This window comes from Aplidium turbinatum, chromosome 1, assembly GCF_918807975.1.
Source record: "Aplidium turbinatum chromosome 1, kaAplTurb1.1, whole genome shotgun sequence".
In the NCBI taxonomy this organism is placed as follows: domain Eukaryota; kingdom Metazoa; phylum Chordata; class Ascidiacea; order Aplousobranchia; family Polyclinidae; genus Aplidium; species Aplidium turbinatum.
This window is the reverse complement of record NC_137472.1, coordinates 41,436,950-41,461,963: the sequence shown is the minus strand read 5'-3', so window position 1 is coordinate 41,461,963 and position 25,014 is coordinate 41,436,950. Positions and strand designations below refer to the sequence as shown.

General features: G+C 36.7%; 1 protein-coding gene across 2 annotated transcripts; it reads left to right on the top strand.

The window, feature by feature from the left end:
• The first annotated feature begins 5,369 nt into the window (after positions 1-5,369).
• LOC145770430 (nucleobindin-2-like) lies at positions 5,370-21,827 on the top strand. Of its 2 annotated transcripts, none has more exons than XM_082582078.1 (11): positions 5,370-5,535; positions 7,407-7,514; positions 7,692-7,818; positions 12,946-13,052; positions 13,238-13,423; positions 15,718-15,808; positions 18,037-18,095; positions 18,405-18,593; positions 18,894-19,076; positions 19,976-20,122; positions 21,200-21,827. In XM_082582078.1, exons 1-11 carry the CDS (start codon positions 5,392-5,394, stop codon positions 21,434-21,436), a joined length of 1,578 nt encoding a protein of 525 aa, XP_082438204.1. In that variant the 5' UTR covers positions 5,370-5,391; the 3' UTR covers positions 21,437-21,827. The 2 variants fall into 2 exon arrangements, with proteins under 2 accessions (XP_082438204.1, XP_082438213.1); XM_082582087.1 differs by lacking the exon at positions 15,718-15,808 and adding an exon at positions 15,171-15,261.
• Positions 21,828-25,014: the final 3,187 nt, after the last annotated feature.

Below are 25,014 nucleotides of genomic sequence, written 5' to 3'. Positions count from 1 at the left end.
AGCATTCAGCCAGAGAATTGATTATTACTTTGAACTTGTTTGGTAATTACATAAGAAAAAAGAGTTATAGCAGGGGTGGGAGTCAAACCCACGTTAATGATATGACTAGCCTACTAGTGCAGTCGTGGGAACTTAAAAAGTGGTGTTTGTGGGAAATTTTTTTTATCAAGCTGATACTATACTCGGACCTTCCCCATATTATGCAGATGGTTCAGAAAAAAATTCCCATCAATCGGATGATGGGAAACCCCCTTTTTGGACCCATTTTCCAAATGACGTCACAATCCTTTTATGAAAATTTCAAGTTTTTCAAAATAGGACATATTATACATCATTTTTTAGCTTTTTCAAGGGGAACAACTTTTTCTATTAACAAGAACCCTGAAAATGTACAGAAAAAGAGTTATTACCAATTAAGCAAAAGAATAAATCTATGAATTTTGGCAAATTTGAAATTATTCGTCATTGTTGGACTTATTCTTCTATATTCTATAACAAAAATTAAACAAAGTAAGCGAAACAAAAATTGAAGCTATCATCATCATCAAAAACGACAAAGATGTTGCTTTCCTCCTCGTCTTGTCCCGTTTCATATCTTCAATCTTCATTGTACGAGAATTCCTTTTCTTCGGTACCAACATCGACGTTATGCAGAAGTGAAAAAAACCCTTTATTCTTAAGTTTTTCGTCTAGTCTTTGAAATATGTCGTTCATACAAATTATTACTTAGATACGAAAAAGATGTGAAACTATCAAAGCCATTTGTATAGTATGGGGAAGGTCTGAGAAAAGTATCAGCTTAATAAAAAAAATTTCCCACAAAAAACCTCCCACGACTGTACTATACCACCGATGATTTACTTTAGATAGAAATTGCGTTTCTCCTTTGTTCTTCCTAAACGCAACCTTGACGTCATAAACAGCATAGCTTCTGATTGGTTAATGGTTCGTGGTTGGTTTGTGGTTTATTAGAAATCTGCTTGTTAAAGTGGCTACCACATTTTTGCTCTCAACAGGTTAGTTTGGTGGCTGTAAAAAGTTACAATACTTCTTTAAAAAAAATAGTTTGATCAATGTTCAGTTAACTTTTAGGCAGTGGTTATTTGATGACGAACGGAAACTTATCCAGAGAAATTCTCAAATTCCAGCAAATTAAAAATACTGCGGTCCACGACATTAAGGCGCGAACAAACGGCGCGAGACAAAACGGCGCAGAAAAAACGGCGCAGAAACAAAATGGCGCGAGACAAAATGGCGCAGAGGCAAAACGGCGCCAAAGTCAACGTAACAATTTTTTTTTTTTTGAAAAGACTTAACTCAAGTGCAAGTTCATTTGGGAAGCACATCATCATCATAATCCATCGTCGGTTTGTTCCCCACTAGTGGGGGTGGCCGATCTACACACCGAAGCACGAAATAACATTATTGTAAAGAGAAACTACCGTGCAATAATATCTAATTTGTGATAATTAAATGAGTTCAATAACACTCAATGACATTCTTAATTCAAATGCGTCGCTCCTTAAAGAAGTTTTAATGCTTTTGATGTCATCCGTCCGCGACTGGCCTTTCAAGGAATGGACACGGACAAATTATTTCGGCTAGAGGGAAGTGTTGGAAAGCATGCCCAAAAGTTTAAACCAGAAAACTTTGGAAATTTTTTTTAAAATTGCTGAAAAAAAGTAGCCTACTGTTGTGAAATGCAGTGCGTAATTTCATTTGTGCAGTTTCGTTCAGTTGAAGAACATTGCAAATTAATTATTTTACCAGACAGCACGAAAGACTTGAAAAAAAAAACCTTGGCGATTTCAAAACAAACAATGAGTGTGAACCGTGTTTTTCTACCATACCACTATTTTCATAGGCCACATTCCATTCATAAAACTATACAGCTGGTAAGGAGCTAAAAATAGCATGCTTGAATCAAAAACTTCAACAGTCAAAGTTCGCGTTGTGACATCACAGAGGTCGGTGAGATGAAAACTAGTCCGATTGCAACAGTTTGCAGAAAAATGCTTTGATCGTACATGCTCTCCCAGTCAGCAAAGATGGTCTTTTTTACATTGTTTCAATGTTGCTGATGATAAATCAATGTAAAAAGGACCAGTTTTGCTGGCTGGAACATACATCATAGTGTTAATGTAACACAGAATAGTAAAACTCTTTAAAGTTTAACCAGAATTGTAAACAGTTGTATGAAGTATCAGTTGTAATGTGCGTTGCTGCCTGGTCAGCACAGACACCTTCTCAACAATTACGCCCATTCACAATTACTGCAGAAACGTGGTAAATAAACAATTCCTGATTTCGCTAATCATCGGCAAATCGTTGCAATTTGTACCCAGCTCGAAAAGTAAAAATAAAACCCGTCTGGTTTGCCATAGATTCCGTCCAACTGTGATATTGATTTGCATCCTATCTTTGACACCCATCTCTCTGAACTGTCACGTGCGCTAATTCTGTACTACAAAGCAATTATCCAGGTAACAATATCCGCCATTATAACTTTGATTCAACGTTGCCAGACGTTGAATCAACATCAATGCAAAAACAATGGAATTGTTAGCTGTGTAAGAATATATTTTTGCGGCTTGTAGCCAAATCTGCCTACATCTCAAGCAAACAGTTGTTTCCGATCTTCGTACCTTTCAAAACAAACAATTTTCACGTCTAAGCACTGTGGTCGCACTTTTGCCAGCTGGATAATTACAGAATAAATAGTTTCTTGGCAGTTGATAAGCCGTCACGGTTGTTAGTGTGAGAGACAGAACACAAAGTGTGATGCGGGAATATTAATCGCGCCGTGTTTTGTCTTGAAAATAATGCGACATAATCTTTGAACTTATTGCAAACAAATGTACGCTGTTTCAAATTGCTCCCCGACCAAATGTGGTCTTTTCTTCCCGACTGAACTTGACTTCGAATATAAGGAGCAACGCATTTGAATTAAGAATGTCATTGAGTGTTATTGAACTCATTTAATTATCACAAATTAGATATTATTGCACGGTAGTTTCTCTTTACAATAATGTTATTTCGTGCTTCCCAAATGAACTTGAAGTGAGCAACGCGTTTGAATCAAAACTATTATTGATCAACTATAATAGCGCTTGAGTGAAGTATTTTCAAAAGAAAAAAAAATTGTTACGTTGACTTTGGCGCCGTTTTGCCTCTGCGCCGTTTTGTTCGCGCCTTAATGTCTTGCTTCGAAAATACTGTAACTTTATTACTTAATTTGAAAAGACGTAAAAAAGCTACTCAAATTAAAAAAAATGCTGCAGCCTAACGATTGAGTTCACTTTTGTTGAAAAAGAAAAGCGCTTTGGTATAGTATCGAACTCATTCACTCGCGAACATCAGCCCGAAAAAAATCGCACGCGCCACGGACTCAGTTGAATAACATTGTTGAATTTAGACTTATATACGGTATATGCACTTTCTTTTTCTTCTCTCGTCTTTTGAAAGAGAAAAAGAAAAAAAGAATACGTCATGACCGCCGACCGGTCAAATAGGGTTTCAGATTCAAAGACCGGAGCCGGTCAAATAGCCACTGCCATATTCTTATCTGCTATTCTCTGATACATTTGAGCATTGTTTATTGTGTTTGGTTATCAGAGCTGCAATATACGGTAGGCTACGGTGCCTGTAATTGTTTTTATTGTACTGTATAGAAATAGTTTGGTATATTGCATGCAGTATCTGAATATTGTATTATAAGTTTTTTCACCTACCAATGCCAATCACTTTGCCAATGCAGTTTTTCATCTGACCATTACTAAACTGCAATGTGTGACTTCAATTATAAATGCCTGTGATCTTAACAGTCTTAATTTATTTTGGTAAAAGTTGTCACTTGCACCAAGGCCCTTTTTAGCATTGCACCAAGGCTCTCACAACTTGGCTATGCAACTAACAAACAAGCAGTTGTTATATTGGAATGCTATTTAATCTATAGATTTATTAAAGTTAAATGTAGTCTTTATTTGATGTTGTCATTCATCATGTAATTAGGCTTTTCTGTGATAAAACAGGCTGCTCGAATATTTATTTTGCAAAATATCATTTTTTTGATCAAGGTACATTTAAGTAGGCTAAAGATAGACATATGATACAGCAAAGCTAATGATATATACCAGCAGGCCTCGAAATTCATTTTTGTTGACGGCGGACAAACGTGTCCGACTGTTCGGTCTGAGCAGCTATCTCGGTGGACAAATTAAGTCTCAGGACGAACACACCAGTTTTAACGTCGATCGTCATGCGTAATCATTTTATCTTGATAATTCTTCACCATTTAAGAACTATAGCTATGGTTTAGAAAGCTTTTTAAAATTTTAGTGAAATCACTCTGAAAGGCTTTCATCAGACCAACGACGTGCGCTTGAAGAGTCAAAGTGCCGTGCAGCTGCTTAATACGCCGCATGTATAACTGATTAACTTCTACCGAACGAGTTCGTGTGGCTTCTTGCGTCACAATGCTGTGGGCACGAGTCATACAACTTGTACAGTAAGGCTACTATTTTCTGCAGTGCAAAGTTTCACTACGCTTTTTCTAGGTTTATTTTTGCGTGTCATGTGAGCGAAAGCGAATTTTCCCTGGGCCTTTTCTTACTATAATACCAAAACTTAACAACTTTTGCTGCATTTTGCTGTAGGCTAATAGCCTACTCGTATAATCTAATTTAGTAACTAACCTGGCCTTATCAATATTACTCGGAGATCAAAGCCAGACATTGTGACGTAAGACTTGAACTAAGTTGCGCGTGATTAGTGTAGAAGTACCGGTACTCCCATCGATTCTTGGCGAAGAATTCACCTTTGTTACGCTGATTCAATGTCATTAAGCGTTGAAGCAACGTAAAAATCGAAAGTTTTCTTGCTTAAATGGAAGCTAAGGGATACAGTTTTCACATTTTCGAGATGCGCGCTAGAATGCGCGGGAAATTATATTCTCGCAACAATTGTTCATGTTCGTGCTATGGAGTGACGATTTGTATCGCTAGTTCCTGTGTTATTTCTCGGCGGACAAATATGACCGATCTAGAAGGTACTTCCCGCGGACATCACATGCTGTGACGGCGGACATGTCCGCCGTGAATTTCGAGGCCTGTACCAGCATGCAGATTTGCATTTTAGAAGTTCTGTGTGTGAGCCCTATGGTGTGCAACCATTTTGAGCATGATACCAAGCTTGAATATGGTTTATAGGCCTCGTGCAATAAACATATAAATTGTTAACCTTAATATAAATTTTTATGTGCATACTACCCACTTTTCAGCAATCCTCGATTGACTCGCAGCTTAAGCTGGTTGTTGAAAAACTGATTATCGTATATAACTTCATAATAACCTTTTTATATGTTAAGAAATTAAACCTACCATTTTACAAATCATGTTTTTATACAAAATAATATGTTTATTATTATGTATGAGTTTAATACCTGCACCGGCTATAAAGAAAACACCATCTACTGATTCAGAGGGTGATCCTGATCCAGATGGTGAACTTTCAGAAGAAGAAGCAGCAGCAGCAATGGTGAGCTTTTGTTTATGTCAAGCTTGCCACTTAAAATTATTGTAGCGATAGGTTAAATTGCAATTTTCATTGATATTGTAAATAAGCTAAACAGTGTTTAGAGGTGTTCAATTTCGATTCGATTTCGATTAAGGTGATATTCGAAATTCGTTTTTCGTATCGGACATATTCGAAATTATAGCCGCCCTTTCGGCTGAACGCGGTTGAAAGTAACGCGAGTGGCGCGAAATCTGTCTTGTCGCATTTTGCAAGCGAAAAAGACTTCGACGCATGCGCATCGTCGATCACGTGACTATCACACGCTCTCGCGGGTCCAACGGCCAGTCCCGCACCAGGGATGCCAGGTTGGCATTTTTAATGCCAAATTTCTCTCAAGAATGAAGATAGCTAGGTTGTGCAATAGCAGAAAGTGTAGGCTGAGCTTTGTCGCAGTTTTATCCATTTTTTACCGAATCCATATGTGCCTAAGCCGTGGGGGCAGGGCCGTAGCCAGACCGCACTAGCAAGGGGGGGGGGGGGCGAAAAAATTTAAATGGGCAAAATCATTATAATTGTAGCTGTTGCTTGAGAATGTTGAGATTTTGTCAAGGGGGAGCAAATTTTTTTTCAGGGGGGCGAGGCCCCCCTGGCTCCCGGCTGGCTACGGGCCTGCGTGGGGGCCAGGCCCCCACGCATATTTCTGTGTGGGGACAACTTTTTATGCTGTATTGATACATAAAACAATAGATGAACTAGCGATTGGCAGCAGGAAAACACTTTTTGAATGCAAACCGCAACAGCTTTGCGATAAATAATCACTAGAACGAGTTGCGATGCTACAATCCAACACCAGACAACAGAATCTGTCATTTTTACATTGATTTAATGTCTGCAGACGTTGAATCAATGTAAAAATGACTGATTTTGCTGCCTGGGACAAAGCAAAAATCTACCATTTTGCGTCGATTCAATGTCATCAGATGTTGAATGCACCCAAAAACAACATAATTTGCTACATGGACGAAGCGTGCATTTAGCTTGATGCGCTTGCAAACATACTCGATGTCGCTTTCGAGTCGAAACCTCTGCACTCTGCAGTGAAATCTCGCGCCAGTGAAAATGAACTTGAAGTGTTTGGGATCCCAGCGACCTCGGCTCCAGCGGAGCAATCGTTTTCAAAAGCTGGCCTAACCGTCACGAAGCTGAGATCCCGACTGACGGGTGACCATGTTGATCAGCTTTTCATAAACACCAACATGGGCCTGGAGCTGTAGACGTTATTTTGTGTTGTTTTTTCGCAAATTTTCATGACTTTTTTTTCGCGTTTTCTAGCGAATGTTCATGTCGTTTCTTTCAATAAAATCACATTTTGCAGTGTGGTGAATAGTTGTGATATTCGAAATCGAAATTCGGAAATCGAAAATAAATTGTATTTCGAATTTCGAATATTCAAATAATCGAAATTGAACACTCCTAACAGTGTTTCTATTAGAATCTATAGATTTTTTTGATACATGGTATATATATTGAAGTGGATGTATGATGTATGTTATATATACATCGACACATGTTTCAGCACAACTAAAATTCATAATGTGAACCTCATTGTAGCAGATTGAGCTTCTGGGCTCTAAAAAGGCCAGTAGCTAAACTGATATTGTGATGTTAGATGTCCAAGTTGTTTTATATTTGCTTTTATTTATTTTTATTCTGACTTTAAACCTTCAGTCACAGTGACCAACTGACCATGTAAGTTGTCACTTGTTGTCAGTTGTTCAAAGAGTTTATAAGTATCTGTACTGCATACGAAACTGCCTGGATTTAGCTAAAGAGGCTAATGTAGCATCTCAGTCCAAGGATAAAAGTTTCTATAATGTACCAATTCTTTTTAGAACACAGGACTGTTTTATGATCAATATTTACAACAAGTCATCAAGTTGTTAGAGAGCAATCCAGAATTTAAGAAGAAAATGGAAAATGCTGACTTTGATGATATAAAGGTAAGCACTCCTGGGGAACACTCCTACACATATTTAATCAAACCTTTATCGCTACACTTTCAAGACAAATCTTTGACTTCCATTTAAATATGTTTAATATTACTTTAAGCTAATATATTGCTAATGATGAAGTTATACGTATATTCTCATAAAAACTATTGGTGGATATAATTGCAGGGAGGAAAACTTAGCAGTGAAGTTAATTTTATGCCACAAGATATACGAGAAAAACTTAATGAAATGAAAAAAGAAGAAATCAGGAGATTACGAAAGATTGTACATGCAAAGAGCAATTTAGACAAAGGTCAGGTGTTGTGTTGTTGCTTCCTAATAGTTTTAACTTAATACGATGATTGAGTGTGATCCACCAAGCTCTTGTCAATTTAATAAGCTTGATAGTTTTAGCCTAAACTTGATGCAAGAGGGTTAAAATCATTTGAGGTAGGAGTGGGCTATACATGGGTCAAAAATACTTTTTTTGTTATTTTTCACTGGGGACAGTTTTTTTCTATTCCATTTAACCTATCTCAACATAAAATGACAAAATTTTTGATCTTGTATCCAAGAAAAAAGTGTGCAGAGCAAAAATCCAAAATGGCCGCTATTTTTCATGAAAAATCACATTTTTAGCCACAACTTTACTATTTTGGGATTGTTTTCACTGGTTCTGGTGTCCAACCCTGTGTTTGTGGGGTCAGGCAATCTGTTAGTGCATATCAGAAAAGTCACTGAGGTTTGGAGGTTGACTTAATACTAATTTTTACCAAATTTATCGTTTTTTTTTCACCTTTATTGGGTTATTTCTTTAAACACAGTTTCAATTTTAGGGCTATTGTTTAAAATGTAACATGGTTTTCTCCGAGAAAAGACCTAAGTTTCTGAAACTGTCACAGGGACGGTCTGTTGCTCCATAGTGTCCTGAATGTTATCAGTGCCAGGTGGTCGCTGCCAAGTTTCATCTCCTGTGCCAGCATGCATCAGATAGTCTACTCGAAATGTTCTACCCCCATTATCGTCAAGGTAAAACCCAGAGTATCATCTTTTGTTTTCCCCCACATCCCATATGACGGTAAGTGACTGGTTTGGCTGGAACACCAGGCCTTCCTTATCCTTACTCACTGCATCTTTAGCTCCTGTAAGTGTTTGCACTATTTCCTCTTCACAAGAGAAGACCACTGCTTCCTCAACTTGGAAATCACCTCCAAGGAGTACAGTGAGGTTCTCAATCATCTCCTTTTGGGATACCTTGTTGACCTGGTAAATATCTCTGCGGACATCTGCATCATGTTGGTGGGTGACTTTCTGATATTGGATTTCTTGCCTTAAGAATGTCTTTAGCTCAGGTGGCGTTTTAGAAACAAGAGTTTTTATTCCATGGACAGACGTAAAAGGCCCCCTATGTCTTTTTTTTCCATTTCACAACGAGTTGGTCAATAAAATCACTGGCTCTCACTTTTTTGTAAATTCTCTTTCAACCTTTTCTTTTTCTTCTCTTTCTGCTTGTTGCTCCAGGTCACCTCCATTAAATCTAGTTGTTTGAGAATAGTACTAGTGGTTGACCGCTAAACTTCATTGATTTGTTTTTCTTATAGGCTAGCGTAAGGTCATCTTTGATCCTCTTTGCCTTGAACATCCTGTTTGAGTGTTTGGCTGATTGTGAAGCAAGATAACCAAACTTGGCCAAGTACTGCATTCAAATTGTTTGTGTCAGCAGGTTTTTTTGTTGGTCGGATGCCAGTGTATGGAGAAGAGTTGCTCGAGCAGCAGTAAGATCAACATCCCAATACTTACGCTTGCACTGCAGTTCTACTTTTCTAGCCTAGATGCACAATCGCACATCTCTAAGAAGAAGATGGTCAAGATCGCTTTGTGATGCATTGTCTTCCATTTTCACATGTGTCCAACTGTCCATTCTACATAGTAGTCCCATAGGGTGTGTATCTTTTTTCAGCAAGGTCACTGCAGAGCTGAAGAAGGATGTCAATTAACAAATCCTGGTTTGCTCGTTCCACACAGTCAAGGAAGGGCATTGTCACTTGGTGTGTAAAATTTGCAAGTGCTTTGAATCCTGCTATGATCAAATCATTCTCAGGGTAAATTTTACAAGCTACAACAAGATTATTAAGCAGTGTCTTGGCAAGTAACTGCTTCATGTACGAATGCAATCATAGACTGCACCTGCCTGATATGCAAGTCAGGTAAAATGTCGCTATTTGTGGAGGCTAAATGACTTATACTCCAGCTTCCTCTAAAATCAAATCAAAATGTACTGCTAAAGATGCTGTCTTGCCATTTCCCTCATGGGCTAAGAGCTTTATAAGAGCTCCCAGAGCAGTTTCAACCACAGATTTTTTTCCGGAGCTAGGCCTGCAATGCTGGCTCTCTCTTCACAACAATGAGTTTACGAAGACCAATTTTGTTTTCGAGAGCTGTGAAATTGTCTGTATCAAACCGTTCACATGAATGAGACTTACAAAGCAAATGATATGACACATGCTTTAATGCCAGTTGTTCTGCAACACATATTTCAATCTTGAGATTTTTGCTTGCAGGTGCTGTCGTGAGGGCATCAATCTGCTCCCAAAGACGTAGGCTACTGCAGTCCAGCGAGGGTCATTGGCAGCTACCTGTAGTCTCTTCATCATCTCAACAATAAGGGCAACTATTTAGTCTCTATTTTCAAAGGCAAAGAAGAGAGGACGAAGAGAGATCATTTTACATTCAGTGTAACCATCATTAAAAAAATTTAAGATGAGAATCACCGAAGTAGGATAGACGCCAATCACCGTCTATTATCCTACTTCTCTGTGTAGTGTCAAAGTGTAGTTACTTGTGTTGTGGGCTTCTTATTTACAAGGGCATTTGCAGCTGCTACTTCCTGACAGAGTACCTTTTTGTGCTTGAAGTTTTTTATTGATTTAGCTAAAGGCAGGACAATTTCATACAGTTTGTAATTGTAGTCTGCTGATGCTCGAAACAAAAACCACGAAATACGTTTAAAAAAGTGGGTAATTTTGTCAAACTATATCATAACTCTATATGTGAAAGCTAAACCCTACTTATTATTGCTTAAGAGTCATTCCATTATAATTCAACAGATTTTCTTCAAAAAGTCAACCCGCCCCTCTTGGAATTTTTTTGTTTTTAGATATGTTGATGTGCATAAAATTCTGAATGCAACAAAGAAAAAATTATGAAAATTGATCAACCGGTTCACTAGATATGCCATTTTGAAATTTGTTGATCACTTGGTGGCGCTGATGAGTTCACAAACATAAAAATGTCATTTGTTGCGCCCCCTGATGATAGAGAGGTGATCAAACATTCGATTTCACTATTTTTAAGGATGAGGATTCCAAAAACGCAAGTGTTTTCTGTGTATTACTATCACAAAAAAAGTTATAGCAACTTCTATTGTTTTTAGGTGGTCGCAAAAAGACGCCCAAAAAGCCTTGTGGGAATCCACGTAGAGTGAAAAAATTTTTTTTGTAAGATAATCAAAGATGTATTTTATTATAAAAAAGAAAAAAATTAGAGGTGTTTTTTGTTATTTTTTTTAAAATTTAATTTTAAAGTAAAGTATGGTTTTCACAGAATTTGTCCATTTCCAAGCCTTACATTGTTGTTCTTGTGTCATGTAATAATAGGCACACCAATGACATCATAATGGTTATTATTTCTTAACAATCAGCCTGTTAGTTGAGGTTCAAAATGGCTGCTCTTTTAAACCTGACTGCTTCCCTATTGTGTTTTCTGTCTGAGAACACCCTGTGTAGGTTAGTTAGTGGGTGTTGTGAGTAGAAGGTATTGAGATGGAGGATTGCACTGTTGGAAAAAAAGTAGTAGTATTATACTTGTCATTTGAAATCAATAATTTAATGATTCGAATATTTTTTCAGAAAGTAAGCAAATGATGATTGCAAATTGTTGACATTGGCAGTTCCTCTTTCAAGTTCAATCCCAGATCTCCATAGAACTAACTTTGTTTCAGTTTCAGAAAGGTCAGACAAAGCTATGTAGCTGTCCTTACGGCTATACCATTTCAAATGACAAGTACTACTACTTTTTTTTCCAACAGTGCAGTCCTCCATCTCAATACCTTCTACTCACAACACCCACTAACTAACCTACACAGGGTGTTCTCAGATAGAAAACACAATAGGGAAGCAGTCAGGTTTAAAAGAGCAGCCATTTTGAACCTCAACTAACAGGCTGATTGTTAAGAAATAATAACCATTATGATGTCATTGGTGTGCCTATTATTACATGACACAAGAACAACAATGTAAGGCTTGAAAATGGACAAATTCTGTGAAAACCATACTTTACTTTATAATTAAATTTAAAAAAAAATAACAAAAAACACCTCTAATTTTTTTCTTTTTTATAATAAAATACATCTTTGATTATCTTACAAAAAAATTTTTTTCACTCTACGTGGATTCCCACAAGGCTTTTTGGGCGTCTTTTTGCGACCACCTAAAAACAATAGAAGTTGCTATAACTTTTTTTGTGATAGTAATACACAGAAAACACTTGCATTTTTGGAATCCTCACCCTTAAAAATAGTGAAATCGAATGTTTGATCACCTCTCTATCATCAGGGGGCGCAACAAATGACATTTTTATGTTTGAGAGCTCATCAGCGCCACCAAGTGATCAACAAATTTCAAAATGGCATATCTAGTGAACCGGTTGATCAATTTTCATAATTTTTTTTTTGTTGCATTCAGAATTTCATGCACATCAACATATTTAGAAACAAAAAAATTCCAAGAGGGGCGGGTTGCCTTCACTTGTTGAATTATAATGGAATGACCCTTAAACAGATTGCCTGACCCCACAAACATGGGGTAAGACACCACAACCAGGTAAAAATACTCTAAAATGACCAAATTATGGCTAAGAACGTGATTTTTCAGGGAAAATGGCGGCCATTTTGAATTTTTGCCGTGCACACTTTTTTCTTGGAACTTAAACCAAAAATTTTGTCATTTTATGTTGAGATAGGTGAAATGGAACACAAAAAAACTGTCCCTAAAGCAAAACTAAAAATTGCCCATTTATAGCCCATTGCTATTTGAAGTAAACCATTTTTCACATGCCTATTTTCTAAATTTTCATTAATTTGAGCTGTCCATAAGAAGTTAGAAGCTGCTATCTGGCAGCAGTGTGGATCAATCTGATATCAAGCATTTTATAGTGGATTTCAGGCTGATAGTAATGGGCATTTTGTTGTGTTAACAAATGCAACAATCTTGATGTATTTGCTGCTGTAGTCATTTGTAATACTAAAAAAATGTTCATTTTGATGATATCATCTGTCTGCATTATAAACCTCTTGGAGTACTGCACAACTATGATGGATTAAACACTATGCATATGAAACGAGACATTATTTATGTCAATTCAAAACCATATGTCATTGTAGGTCGCAAAGTACAGAAGTCACAATACCTCTCACAGGTAGCCAACCACCTTGACCATGACAATCCACACACATTTGAAGCTGCAGATCTTACAAACCTTATTAAAGCTGTAAGTTTGTTCAAGGGTTCATAAAATTCAATCTACTGGCAACACTGATATTACTTTAATGAGCATAAATGCTGACACTGAACTCGCTGAAGCATGCAAGCAAAGCATATATTGCAATCTGTTTAGCTGTGTTTTGCTTACAAAGCATTATTTAATTATTAATTCATTGATGAATCATTTTTCAGGCCACTAATGATTTAGAAAATTTTGACAAAGAACGTCATGAAGATTATAAAAAATATGAAATGAAAAAGGAATTGCAAAGAGAAGAGAAAATGCAAATGCTAAATAAAGTGGAACGTGAAAAAGCCAGAGAGGAATACATGAAACATCAAAAAGAATTGGTGGAAAATAATGGTATCCACCACCCGGTAGGTAGAAATGAATCTTAAAATTTTTGTTTTTGAAAACGCAAGTTTTTGTTGAATGTGAATGATATGGGTCAAATAGTCAACAAAAGTAATCAAGGGGCGTTTTCAGTATATGTATTTTTTCATCAATTATTAAATTAGATTTTCTTTAATTAACTTTTTGATTATACTGTAGTGTAATTATAATAACATTTTTAATTTCAATTTTTGAAACAACATTTGTAATTTGCCATAAATCAATACGTATTGGCGAAAAACGTTTCATAGCCTAACATGTATTGATGGAAAAGGTTGTAGGCCATTGCATAATAACACAATCTTTATTCACTGGTCAACCTACCAGCTTTATTTTTATTGCCAAGTTATTCACATGTATATTTGTTCGAAATTAAAGGATTTTAGCAATTTATCAGCTGCACAACCTAAGGAAACAAAATCTTAAATTTGTCAAAATGTCATAAAGTTACTTGGAATTTGTTCAGTAACGTATTTGTTATTTGAATTCTTTTTTCATCAATATCTTTGTGTCGGTCAATTTTCAATTTTAACGATTCATCTCAGCTTCCTCACCAATTAAATAAAATCAGGTTGAACGCCGTCAGTTAAATCCATTAATCGCAGATTATTTGCACAAATTTTGATCTAAACTTCAGTTCTCTGTTTTAAACATGTATTTTTATTGCGATAATTACCAGTTCGAATTCACGCAGTTTCGCAACAAGTCGAGCCGAACTAATGTTTTACCCTTTCTGATGTAACAAACCAAATGATGTACAGTTTTGTCACTGGTAAAATTGAGCGATTGAATAAGTTTTGACTTGAACCATGTAAACTCGTTACAATCACACATTGTTGGTGTATAACTGTATGGCTCTGTTAAATATTGGAGTACAATACTTAATAGTGGGGTTTGTTGCCATGAGCTGTCGGCGTTTCTTCCCCTTCTGGGGCTTGGCGGAAGGAATGGATTTCCAAATGTACTTGCAATTTTTTGTTTCTTAAACGCCCGAGAAAAAATCTAATTAAAGATAACTTTTCATGCATGTCACTGGTAGCCTATTCTGATCTTTGCTTTGTATCTGAATTCTTAACACGTTATTTTGATTTTACTAAGATATTAATAGAATTTTATAGCTTTGGTAGAGAGGTACTTTTTAAAAACCATAGACAGACAATCGATAACAACTTAATAACATTGAATTGCATAATTCAAAATTAATACAGAAATGAAACAGATACATAATTTCAAACGTTTTCGGCAAAACTTTCTGCCCTCTTCAGGAAAATATCTTAATTCATCTAAACAAAACAAAATTATTCGTGAAATGTTAATAATAAATGACTGAAATTCAATAAAACTGCACTGACCTGCGTACAAGCAACAACTGACGAACAAACACAAAAGGTGGTAGCAATCTGTCATAATTATGCGGGAGTGTGGTCATGAGACAAGATAGTGAGCGGACAACATAACATAAAATAAACGTAAGCTAATACAAATTCAACAAAAAAGATGCCCCTTTAGCGATTAATAACATTATTAACATTTCACGAATAATTTTGTTTTGTTTAGATGAATTAAGATATTTTCCTGAAGAGGGCAGAAAGTTTTGCCGAAAACGTTTGAAATTATGTATCTGTTTCATTTCTGTATTAATTTTGAATTATGCAATTCAATGTTATTAAGTTGTTATCGATTGTCTGTCTATGGTTTTTAATAGAATTTGTAAACGAAATAACTTCATAGGCAAGTAAAGAGCAATTGAAAGAAGTTTGGGAATCAGAAGATGGTTTAAAAGATGAAGATTTTAATCCTAAAACCTTCTTTTACCTACATGGTCAGTTTTCTGATCGATCAAAACGATTAATTTCTTGGTTGCATTTTTATCTTTTCATGTTAACTTGGCATATGTTGGCCAATGGCCACCGCATGTTGTTGACTTGAAAATATGTGAATGAACTAAGAATGATGACAAAGTAATTTGACTAACCTGATTTTTTTGGTTTAATTTCTCGACATTCATTACACCATATGACACTGCATGAACATTGCTGAATGGAACACTTTCGTATTATCGTCACTATCGTAAAAAAAAATGGACAAATTTTCTTAAATTGCTCTTTTGATTTCATTGCACTTTTACGGCCCCTTTGTAACCACTGCTGCTTACGTCATCTCACTTTCTTCTTTACCACTTATGCACATGCAATCCACATTCCACATATAACAAAACATTGAAACCACTCTCATGAAAACGTTCTGCACACGTTCTGCCACACACATGTCACAACAGGGGAGTAAGGCGCAGCTAGAGGAAGTTTGGAACGAAGAGGACGGATTGAGTGATCAGGAATTTAATCCCAAAACTTTCTTCACTATGCATGGTGAGAAAGAATTGATCAGATCGATGGGTCGCATTGTAACTTGAGTGAAAATTAAGTGCATGGGTGTTTCATAAAATTGGTGTTTTATTTTTAATTTATTCATCATTAAATGAGGCTGATCTAATACGAAAACTGCTTTGGCGTTGGGTGAGGGTTTCAGTGATGGTTGGATTGAACATTTGCATGCGATTTACGTTGTAAACATGGAAAATACTAGCAGCTTAAACATGATAATTGATAACCTTTAGTTTTCTGTTCTTTTAAGTTTATTTTCAAATTATCTGTGTTTCTTTTTAGCTGTTTTCTATGTGATTGTTACAAACCATACCGATAAATTATTTCAAAGACTAAAAATACATTAGACAAATGATTGAAAACAACTTGATAAGATTGAATTATTATATAGGCCTATATATTATAATTCAAAAACAATACATAATATGACAAAATAACAACATATTAAACTAATAGAATGTTTACGCCTTTTGTGTCTGTTCTTAAGTTGCATTTGTACCTAGCTCAGTGCAGATTGTAATTAATTTCAAATGTTTGTTTTTATGTTTTGTTTAGATGAATTAAGTTATTTTTCGACGAGGGCAGAAAATCTTGCCGAAAACGTTCCAATTTAATATTTTGTTAGCTTTACATATTGTTTTTGAATTATGCAATTCAATTTTATCAAGTTGTTATCAATCATCTGTCTATGATATTCAAGAATTATCTCTCTACCAAAGCTATACTAAAAATACATTCAGGGTGGAGTTTTAATCCAAAGTTCATCAGCAGTCGTTATAATTTCATCAGCAGTCGTTATAAATTTCATCAGCAGTCATCTGCAGTCGTTATAATTGACTCACACCTTGGAAAGGCCTGTTTATAGGTCGCTATAGTCTGATCATAAATTGAAATGGCTTGTTAATAACAAATCTCATTCGATTTATGTTCGCTGTGATAACGTTCTCAGAAAAAAGTTTGGTGGCTGTTTTTCACTGGTAGTTCTTGTATTGCTATAGAAACGAAATACTCCACATTTTTGCAATTTTCACAGGCCATCATCACAATCCCCAACACCTGACCCAATCGCCTTTTTCTGTGGTGCATGCCAATTAGTTATTTTTGTACGCATACTTGTGCACGTCAAAATACTAATGGAAATTCGTAGTAAGTCACTTTTGTTCTCTCGTGTTTAATCCTATTTAGAGTTTACATGTTCAAATAACCGAGCCTAATTTAAAAAAATCAAGTGTTTTGTTTCATAAATTTCGTTGCATTGGTTTATTTTTTTGAAAATAGTATTGGTTAGAAAATCATCGCATTTATGTTCATTATTTCAATGCACGTCCTCACGTTTTAACTCTCCTTTGCATGCCGCTTAGTTGTGCTGATTTGTTGTTTTTTCGTTTTCTATCATATTTTCTTGGCTAACAGTAACTGATAGGAGTGCACGCTTCACTGCTCTTATCCCACTCATGCAGTCCGAGTTACCTCGCTTGTGTTGCTGCTCGTAAAATATTCACTGCACTTAGTTGAGCACTGTCTTTGAAATGTGTTGAAGTTTAGCCATTTTATTACTTGATCTTGCTACTTCATTGTTCATAGAGCCAGGTGTTGATCGATTGAACTAACAGGCCTGCTTATAACAAGGGCGTTTGGCAAAGTTCTATTCTAAAATCAAAAGTGTTAATACCTATGAATGATCATTCCTGTGCTACGAAAAGTTTTTTCTGGCACATCACGTTATTGAGATAAAATATTTGCATTTTAATGTTTCATAAATTTCTCACCTCTCTCATCAAAAGTTCGAAATATTACGAAGCTGTGACATTTTGAGCATTTATAGCATCGAAACTATTAAACGTATCATTTTTATACTACTTGGAGGTTTTAACATGATGCTTAGGAAGTTAACAGAAAATTAAAATGCAGGTATCAAAAACGTGATGTGCCAGAATGAAATCACAGGCATTTTCACAATTACGTATCCCAAACAACTTCCTTAAAAACTGCCGAAACTGGTCTTCGATTAATTTTATTTGCTAAGCATAGTAATGAAAGCGCTAAGTCACGGTAGAAAAGCAAGTGGTAAAAATGAACGGCATGTTTATGATTCAGGTTTCTTCCCATCATCGTTATGCATAGTATTTTGCATCGCTCAACGCTCATGTGCTTTGGGTTTCCAAAACAATGTTGTAGAAATACGTGTTACAAAAGTATAAATTTTTTTTCAGATCTCAACGGGGACGGTTATTTAGATGCAATGGAGTTAGAAGCTCTATTTGAAAAAGATGTAAGTCATTCGGATTGTCTGCGGTTTTGCTTTACTGCATGATATGACGTTCTTCAGCAGCGCAGATTTGAGTTTAAAAGCGACGCTTTTGCCTCTTACAACTTATCCATTACGTTTGTTCAATCGTGCCACTAATTTTTTTATCATATTTAAAGAAAAATGTCTTAGGTTGTTTGTTTTGTCAAAAAATTGTATCAGAGAGTATTGATTAAAAACGGATTGCATAGCAGCCTGAAGAAAATTCATGTTGAAGTTTATCTCTTAAGAAACTCTTCAAGATTGGTAGACCATTATGATTTGTTTCCACAGCTTGCCAACGCTTACAATGATTCGGATCCAAACTTCGACTACATGCAGATGGAAGAAGAGAGAAGAAGAATGAGAGAACATGTGATGAAGGAGGTTGACAAGGACGCAAATGGTCTCATCTCCATGGATGAGTTTCTCGTTTACACAAATAGTAATGAATTTGCCGAGCCCGACGAGGACTCTTACAAGGTAGATTTCAATATCCCCCAGAGATCCACTATGAATGCTTAAATACCGTTAACATGAATTTAAGACCATCGGTGCCAGTGACAATTATCATAATATTTCAAGACATTGATCAAAAGTGGAAAAAACTAACTGGAAAAAGTTTAGTTTAGACTGTATATAGATAGATAAAAACTATTGATTTTTTTTCAACACATTCATTTCCCAAACTTCCACACATTTCCACTTGCTCTCGCGTAAGAACGCCTAATTTTAAAGTTTAAGTTTTCGCGACGCTTTTCTTATCTGGTATTCGCTTTTCAGACGATCGACCAATTACTTATGGAGCATTCTCTTTTTACAAAAGATGAATTGGAAAAATACAGAGGATCTATTACAGAGCAAGAAGCTGAAATCAAACGCAAAATAGAGCTTTTAAAAGAAGAAGCGAAAAATCTCGGAGGAATGAGAAGAGAGTTGAGTGAAGAGAAGAAGCTTGCATCCGAGGTGAGTAAGAAGATGCTCAAGTTGATATTTATGTAACATGTGCGAACCACAAAATAGCAACGCTAGGAAATTTTTTTTATTTTGTAACTTTTTACTGTTATCTTCCAAGGACAGTTTTTCGACGACATTTTTCAGCGGTTGACCTTTAAAGGTTATCAAAGCAGCTAGACAATTTCTCTTGAAAAGATGCACTGTTCTTCGCAGATATTACTGTAGTTTAGTAATGTTTTATGTTTTTCTTGAAATTTGCATGAAATCAGCTACCGTGGTCATATCGGTGTTTGTATCTTAGCTCATCGATCGAGTTTCTGACTTCAACAACTCAATTGTTGTTATGACACGTTATGATTCATGAACACGTCCTTTCAGGACAGCGTTAACACCTCTTTCTTCAACAACTTCTTTATGATGCATTGCACAACATACGATGCTTTTCATACTGTATTTTCAAACGGTTGGATTAGTCGTGATAATTTTTGTAAAGTTTGTTTGTCACTTTTCACTGGTACTAAAAGTTACCCTTCACGGAACTTACTCTTAAACCCAAACATTTTGGACTTATACACTGTAGAGCAAGTGAACGCTTGTGATTTCATCAAATATCAGGGACGAGATTGGGTAACATTAAACCGCACAAGAACAAGAATCGGCCATTTTAACGCTATTTGACGGGTTGTCAAATACTGCCGACTTATTGGGCTAGATTTTTCATGTCCACTTTTTCAACGTCATATGGAAAAAACTTGTCGAAAAACTAATCCATGTAAATTAAAGTCAGCAACTCATTCAGTAAGACCAGCATCAATCAAAACTACCATCATGGCCTACAAGCTATTCAACAAACAAGTCAACTCTGCGGTACAACTGAGCCTGATGATCACAGATGTTTTTACTTTCAGGATGGACAAATCGAAGAAGAAGAAAAATTGGTTTTAGAAGATCGTGAAATGGAAATAAAGGAACAAGAGCAAAAGCTTCAGGAAATCCACAAAGATCTTCAGCAACAAAGCAAAGAAGTCTTAAAAATGAAACAAGAAGTGCAAAAGGTTGGTTTTTGTTGCCACGAAGTGGGTAGAAAACTACACAAAACAGAAAAAAACATGTTTAAGGCCCAGCTCTCAGTTAGGGACAAACCAATTACATCTTTTCTATTGCTGTTCTTGTTTTGTTCACTAGAAAGTGGCTGCAGAATTGTTCTAGCGCTCAATTTGTTTGGGAATCATGTAAATGTAACCTCTCCTATAATTAATGTTTTTTTCCATGCTTGCCATGCTAGTAGGTTTTAGGTCACTGTTTTGACGAGGGCATAGTGCTACAACACAAAAGCATTCAAATTGTTCGTTTCGTTGCGGTTTAAGTAATTTTAGCCGATACAATTACTTTGTTGTTTTATGGTGCAGCAAAATCTCTCCTAATCGAGAGTTAGGTTTACGACTGATTAAAAATGGAAGAAAAATCATCTTCGTTTCCACCTTGAAGCAAATCATTTAATGTCTTGCCAACAGATGGTCGTTCGGAATTAACGCCAGGCTCTCGTCACGCAACTGGGCATCCAGAATTGATATCCTATCATTCCGATTGAATTGTATCGACAACAGCACACTAGTGGCAATTGCACTTATATTATTATTAGAAAGTCGTGACTGCTGATTTTATATACAGAAAGTAATTAAAATAATTCTCTTTAACTGGAAAAACAGGCACAGCGTAAATTTTTTTAAATTTCCGGCCAAGTCGATGCGTCTGTTGACAGCCAGAACTGTAGAGTCGGGCGAAAAATATGCGACTCCGATTTCTCGATTTATAACTGGCCGACTCCGTACACTCCAAAATCTCGCCAACTCCGACGCCATTGCCCTGTTAACAGTAATATGTTGCCTTTTGGTTCAGTTTTGTGTTATTTGTGACCATCACAACGAAAACAATATACAGTAAGAGTATACCAAACATACCAGAGGTCTGGAAAGAGGTAGAAGCGACAAAACACGACGCCATAATGTTCTTGAGATCGAAACAAGACAAACAGTTTAAAATTTGGTACCTTTGCAACATCATAAACTTCTGTTCGCTGTCAACTGTTTTCTGTTCAATTTGTTTCAACTCATTCACATATTTGTTGTCAGCATGAAGCTGGTGAGAAGATTACTGATCAAATCAAAGAGCGATTGGATAAAGCTCCCGAGGAGGAGAAACAACAAGCCATAGAGAAAGCTCATGAAGAGCTAGAGAAGCTTAAGAAGGCCCAAGGAGTAGATATTGGCGGTGAATCGAAGGAGACCCCACCTGAGGCACTGGACGCGGGTGGACAGGCACCCCCAAGAAATGATGCTCCGCAAGAGGGACTTCCCCCACAACCGTAGTTATTTTTAAACAAATTTAATTCTAAAATCAAAATAGACGAATTTTCCGTGAACCTTTAATTCATGTTGTTGGTTGAAATTTGTGATACTATATTTAATGAATTCAAGGTGAATTCAATTCAAAGTAAGTGTCCGTTACACTAGTTAATGGATCTCTAGTTTTTTTTTGTATGGTTAGTTTAATAATCATGTTATTTTTACTCGTGAAAGTTTTCTGCCGTGGTTTAAATGAGAATAGCCTATAAGTTACTTGTTTCTTTGCAGTCTTTTGATACTTTGCAGGATGAAGCAGTGTCATTATTTTGTTTTATCTGTGGAAAATGTTGTGAAAAAATTTGTGTTTATACCAAATGAATTGTGCAATTCAAATAAAACTTGGTTAAAGTGTTAATGTATTTGTGTGGAGTCTGGGAGAGTGTCAACCCTTTCTCGTCCAAGCTCAATTTGAAACATGAGGTGCTTCAAATAACATAAAAATAATAGCAATGATGGCATATGCGCGGCAAAACATTTGATGTGACAGCTATTAACCTGGAGTGCGTTTTTTAAAATGGGCATAATTCAATAAACTTAACAAAAGCATCATCAGTTGAAAGAAGGAGTTCTGTGGTACAGTTCCACCGGGCTGTTAGAACAAAACTGAACACTCACTAGCTCTAGCACAACGGAAGTTTGTGTTCAGCCAACTATCGTATTTACTTGATTGTAAGCCGCGGCTTATATAGTTTTTTTTTCCATCATGTTTGCGGCTTAAATTCAAGGGCGGCTTACAATCAAAGGTGGCTTACATTTTTTCGTTTTCGCCTTTTTCCTTGTCCACTTTGCCATAGATGTTTTGCGTACTGCGTTGTCTGATGCCGACAATTGTGAAGTTGTGACGTGCATTTGAAATTGTCACATGCATTTATAACGTGCATTCGAAAGAAAAAAAGGAGTTGTCAGTTTTATTTATGGTACTTAACAGTAAACAGTTTCAGCTTTGCGTGTAAACAGTATTTGCGGCTTACATTAAATTTTTAACACTATCACATGCGGTTTACAATCAAGGGCGGCTTACAATCAAGTAAATACGGTAGATGGTAGTTGATCGTATTCGTGGCTAGCATGAATAAACACTAAACAGTTTACGTGCTTTCATTGTGATGCATTGAGTGTGGAGTTGTCCTACTTATCACTCAATCCATGGAGTTCACCGAAGAAGGGGCAGTATACCTGGGCAAACGAGTCGAGACGTAAAACTTCCTGGCGATTCAAGATAACACACCTTTTGTCAGCTGCGCTCCTTTGATATATTAACCTGGTTGTCATGATGCTAGTGGCAGTGCAGAACAATAGATGAATCCAGGACTGTATGACTTTGAGCAGTGAGCACCATCTCAGCGAAACCGGCTAGTTGAGGCACATGTTTTTTTAGTGACGGAGCCTAAAAGGAAGGTTTCTCAAACCATGGGTTGTGAATTCGGATAAAAAACATCAGACTTTGACTCCACTCGCCACAATATTTTAGGACTCCATCATAAAGGGCTACAAAGTTTAACTGAAGACCAACGATTGTTACGAACACGCTAAAATCTTTCCCACTAAACAGCCTTTACACCGGGAGTCTACAGCGACACTTTTGACACGCACAATTATTTGAGTTTCCATCTTATCAATGTATTGTGCAGGCTGATGAGTTTGCTCTATTGCTTCGACAAAACGTTGACCTATGAGAGGTGAGATTTTCTCGAATTGTGAACTTGGAGGTTCGAAATAACTACAGTGCGTAAATCAGACTCCATTCGCTTATTATCTTAGACTTTTGTGGAAGTTGTTTTCTGACCTTTAAAATTTTGTTATTGATTTAAAAAATATTAGCTTTATTGTACGTTGTGTCAAAGCGACATAACAGCAATAAAAAGCAGGTTAAAATCTCAATTCAGAAACATAGTTACATGTATATAGCCTACTACAGTGATTTTTCATACCCGGTAGGCTACAATCCCTGTCAACGCTACTGACATTTAATGTTGTACAAGTCTTGTTCTATCAACCGTTTAAAGACATTTTCCAAGAAAGCGAGAGGGTGGTAGTATTTCTTCTATAAACTCTAACAAAATAGCATAGATTTACCGGTTTCGTTGACTTATGATGGTCGACAATACAAAACCCATGAATTCAGCCTACAATCAATTGGCAAACTTCTTTGGTTGAGCTGGTGGGGCTCTGTCAATCTCGGTGACCTGGTCTGCGTCAGTGGTTCAAAGCGTTTGTAAGTGGTAGGCACTTTAACATAGGACAGTTTTCCATGCGAACCAGCTATTGTGCATGCGTACGTACGTGCGAGCCAGCATTGGTTAAGAAAGGTAGGACAATTTTCCTTATAAACTCAATTGATTACAGTCATTAAGATCCTTCTTGCACTCAGTTCAGTTGCAGAAGAAAAAAGAACATTAGCAGAGGGTGGGAATCGAACCCACGGAATCGAAATGACTATTCCCTTGCCCTAACCTTAACCCACTAGGCCACGTTGCTTGTGGCGACACATTCACTTAATTTTCTTTGTACCAAAATCTTTCGAGTAGATTATCACGAGCTGAGTCGCATGACTGAAATCAGCTGATTCGCAAGGAAAACTGTCCTATGTCAAAGTTCCTACCTTTACAAGTACCGTATTTTCTTGAACAGAAACCGCGCTACTATTTATTATTTTTGAACGTTTGGTATTGAATCTTTGTCTTCGGACTGACAAAGCCTTGATAGGTTATTTCTGGTAGTTTCGAATAGGCTACTTTTGTAGAGGCTTTTGACGCAAGGCCGGTTACCGAGATTGACAGAGTGAAGTTTCCGATTGTTGAAGTCTTGTTGCCGGGGAATTATTCCATCCATTAGGTGCCGCTGAATGGAGAGCAGTCCCGTGCGTTGCTCAAGCGCACACCCCGAGAGTCGAACCAGCGCCGCTTGATGTTGAAGCTTCTTCGTTCACGAAGTCACGCGCTAACCAACTGAGCTGTCGGGGCGGACGTTTTGTGAGGCTTTTATTTTTTTATATGAACGTTTTCGTCCTCTAATTGGTGCTCAGTGAACATTCGAGTTCATCTACCGTAAGTACTTAGCCTACCGGTAACAAGAAAATGGGAACAGTCGCCTAAGTCAGCAGCAATTTTAATGTCTCTTCTTGTAAAACCGCTAATCCGACAGCTGCTATTATTGTCGCATCTGTGTGAAGCAAACAAAACCAAAAGGAAGTACCGGTAGTGTTGATTCGGTGATAATAAAATTTTGCGCTCTTTTGTCAAAAAGTTTTTATTCTATATCTGACTACTACTGTAATGTGACAACTGCTGTTTTTCGCATGTGCAAGCTCTTGCGTGTCGTTAGATGTTTTCTTTTATCGCTAAAGAAGCAATTTTATCATTGTCTTCTGCGGCCTCTATTGTTTATTTTTAATCAAAACGTGCAGTTTCTATTCGAAGGCGGCTTCTGTTCAAGGGCGGTTTCTATTCAAGAAAATGCGGTATGTGAAACTGCCAGGATTAGGCTCTCAAAGAACCTTTTTCAGTCCGAGGATAAAGATCAAATCAATCAATCAATCAAGG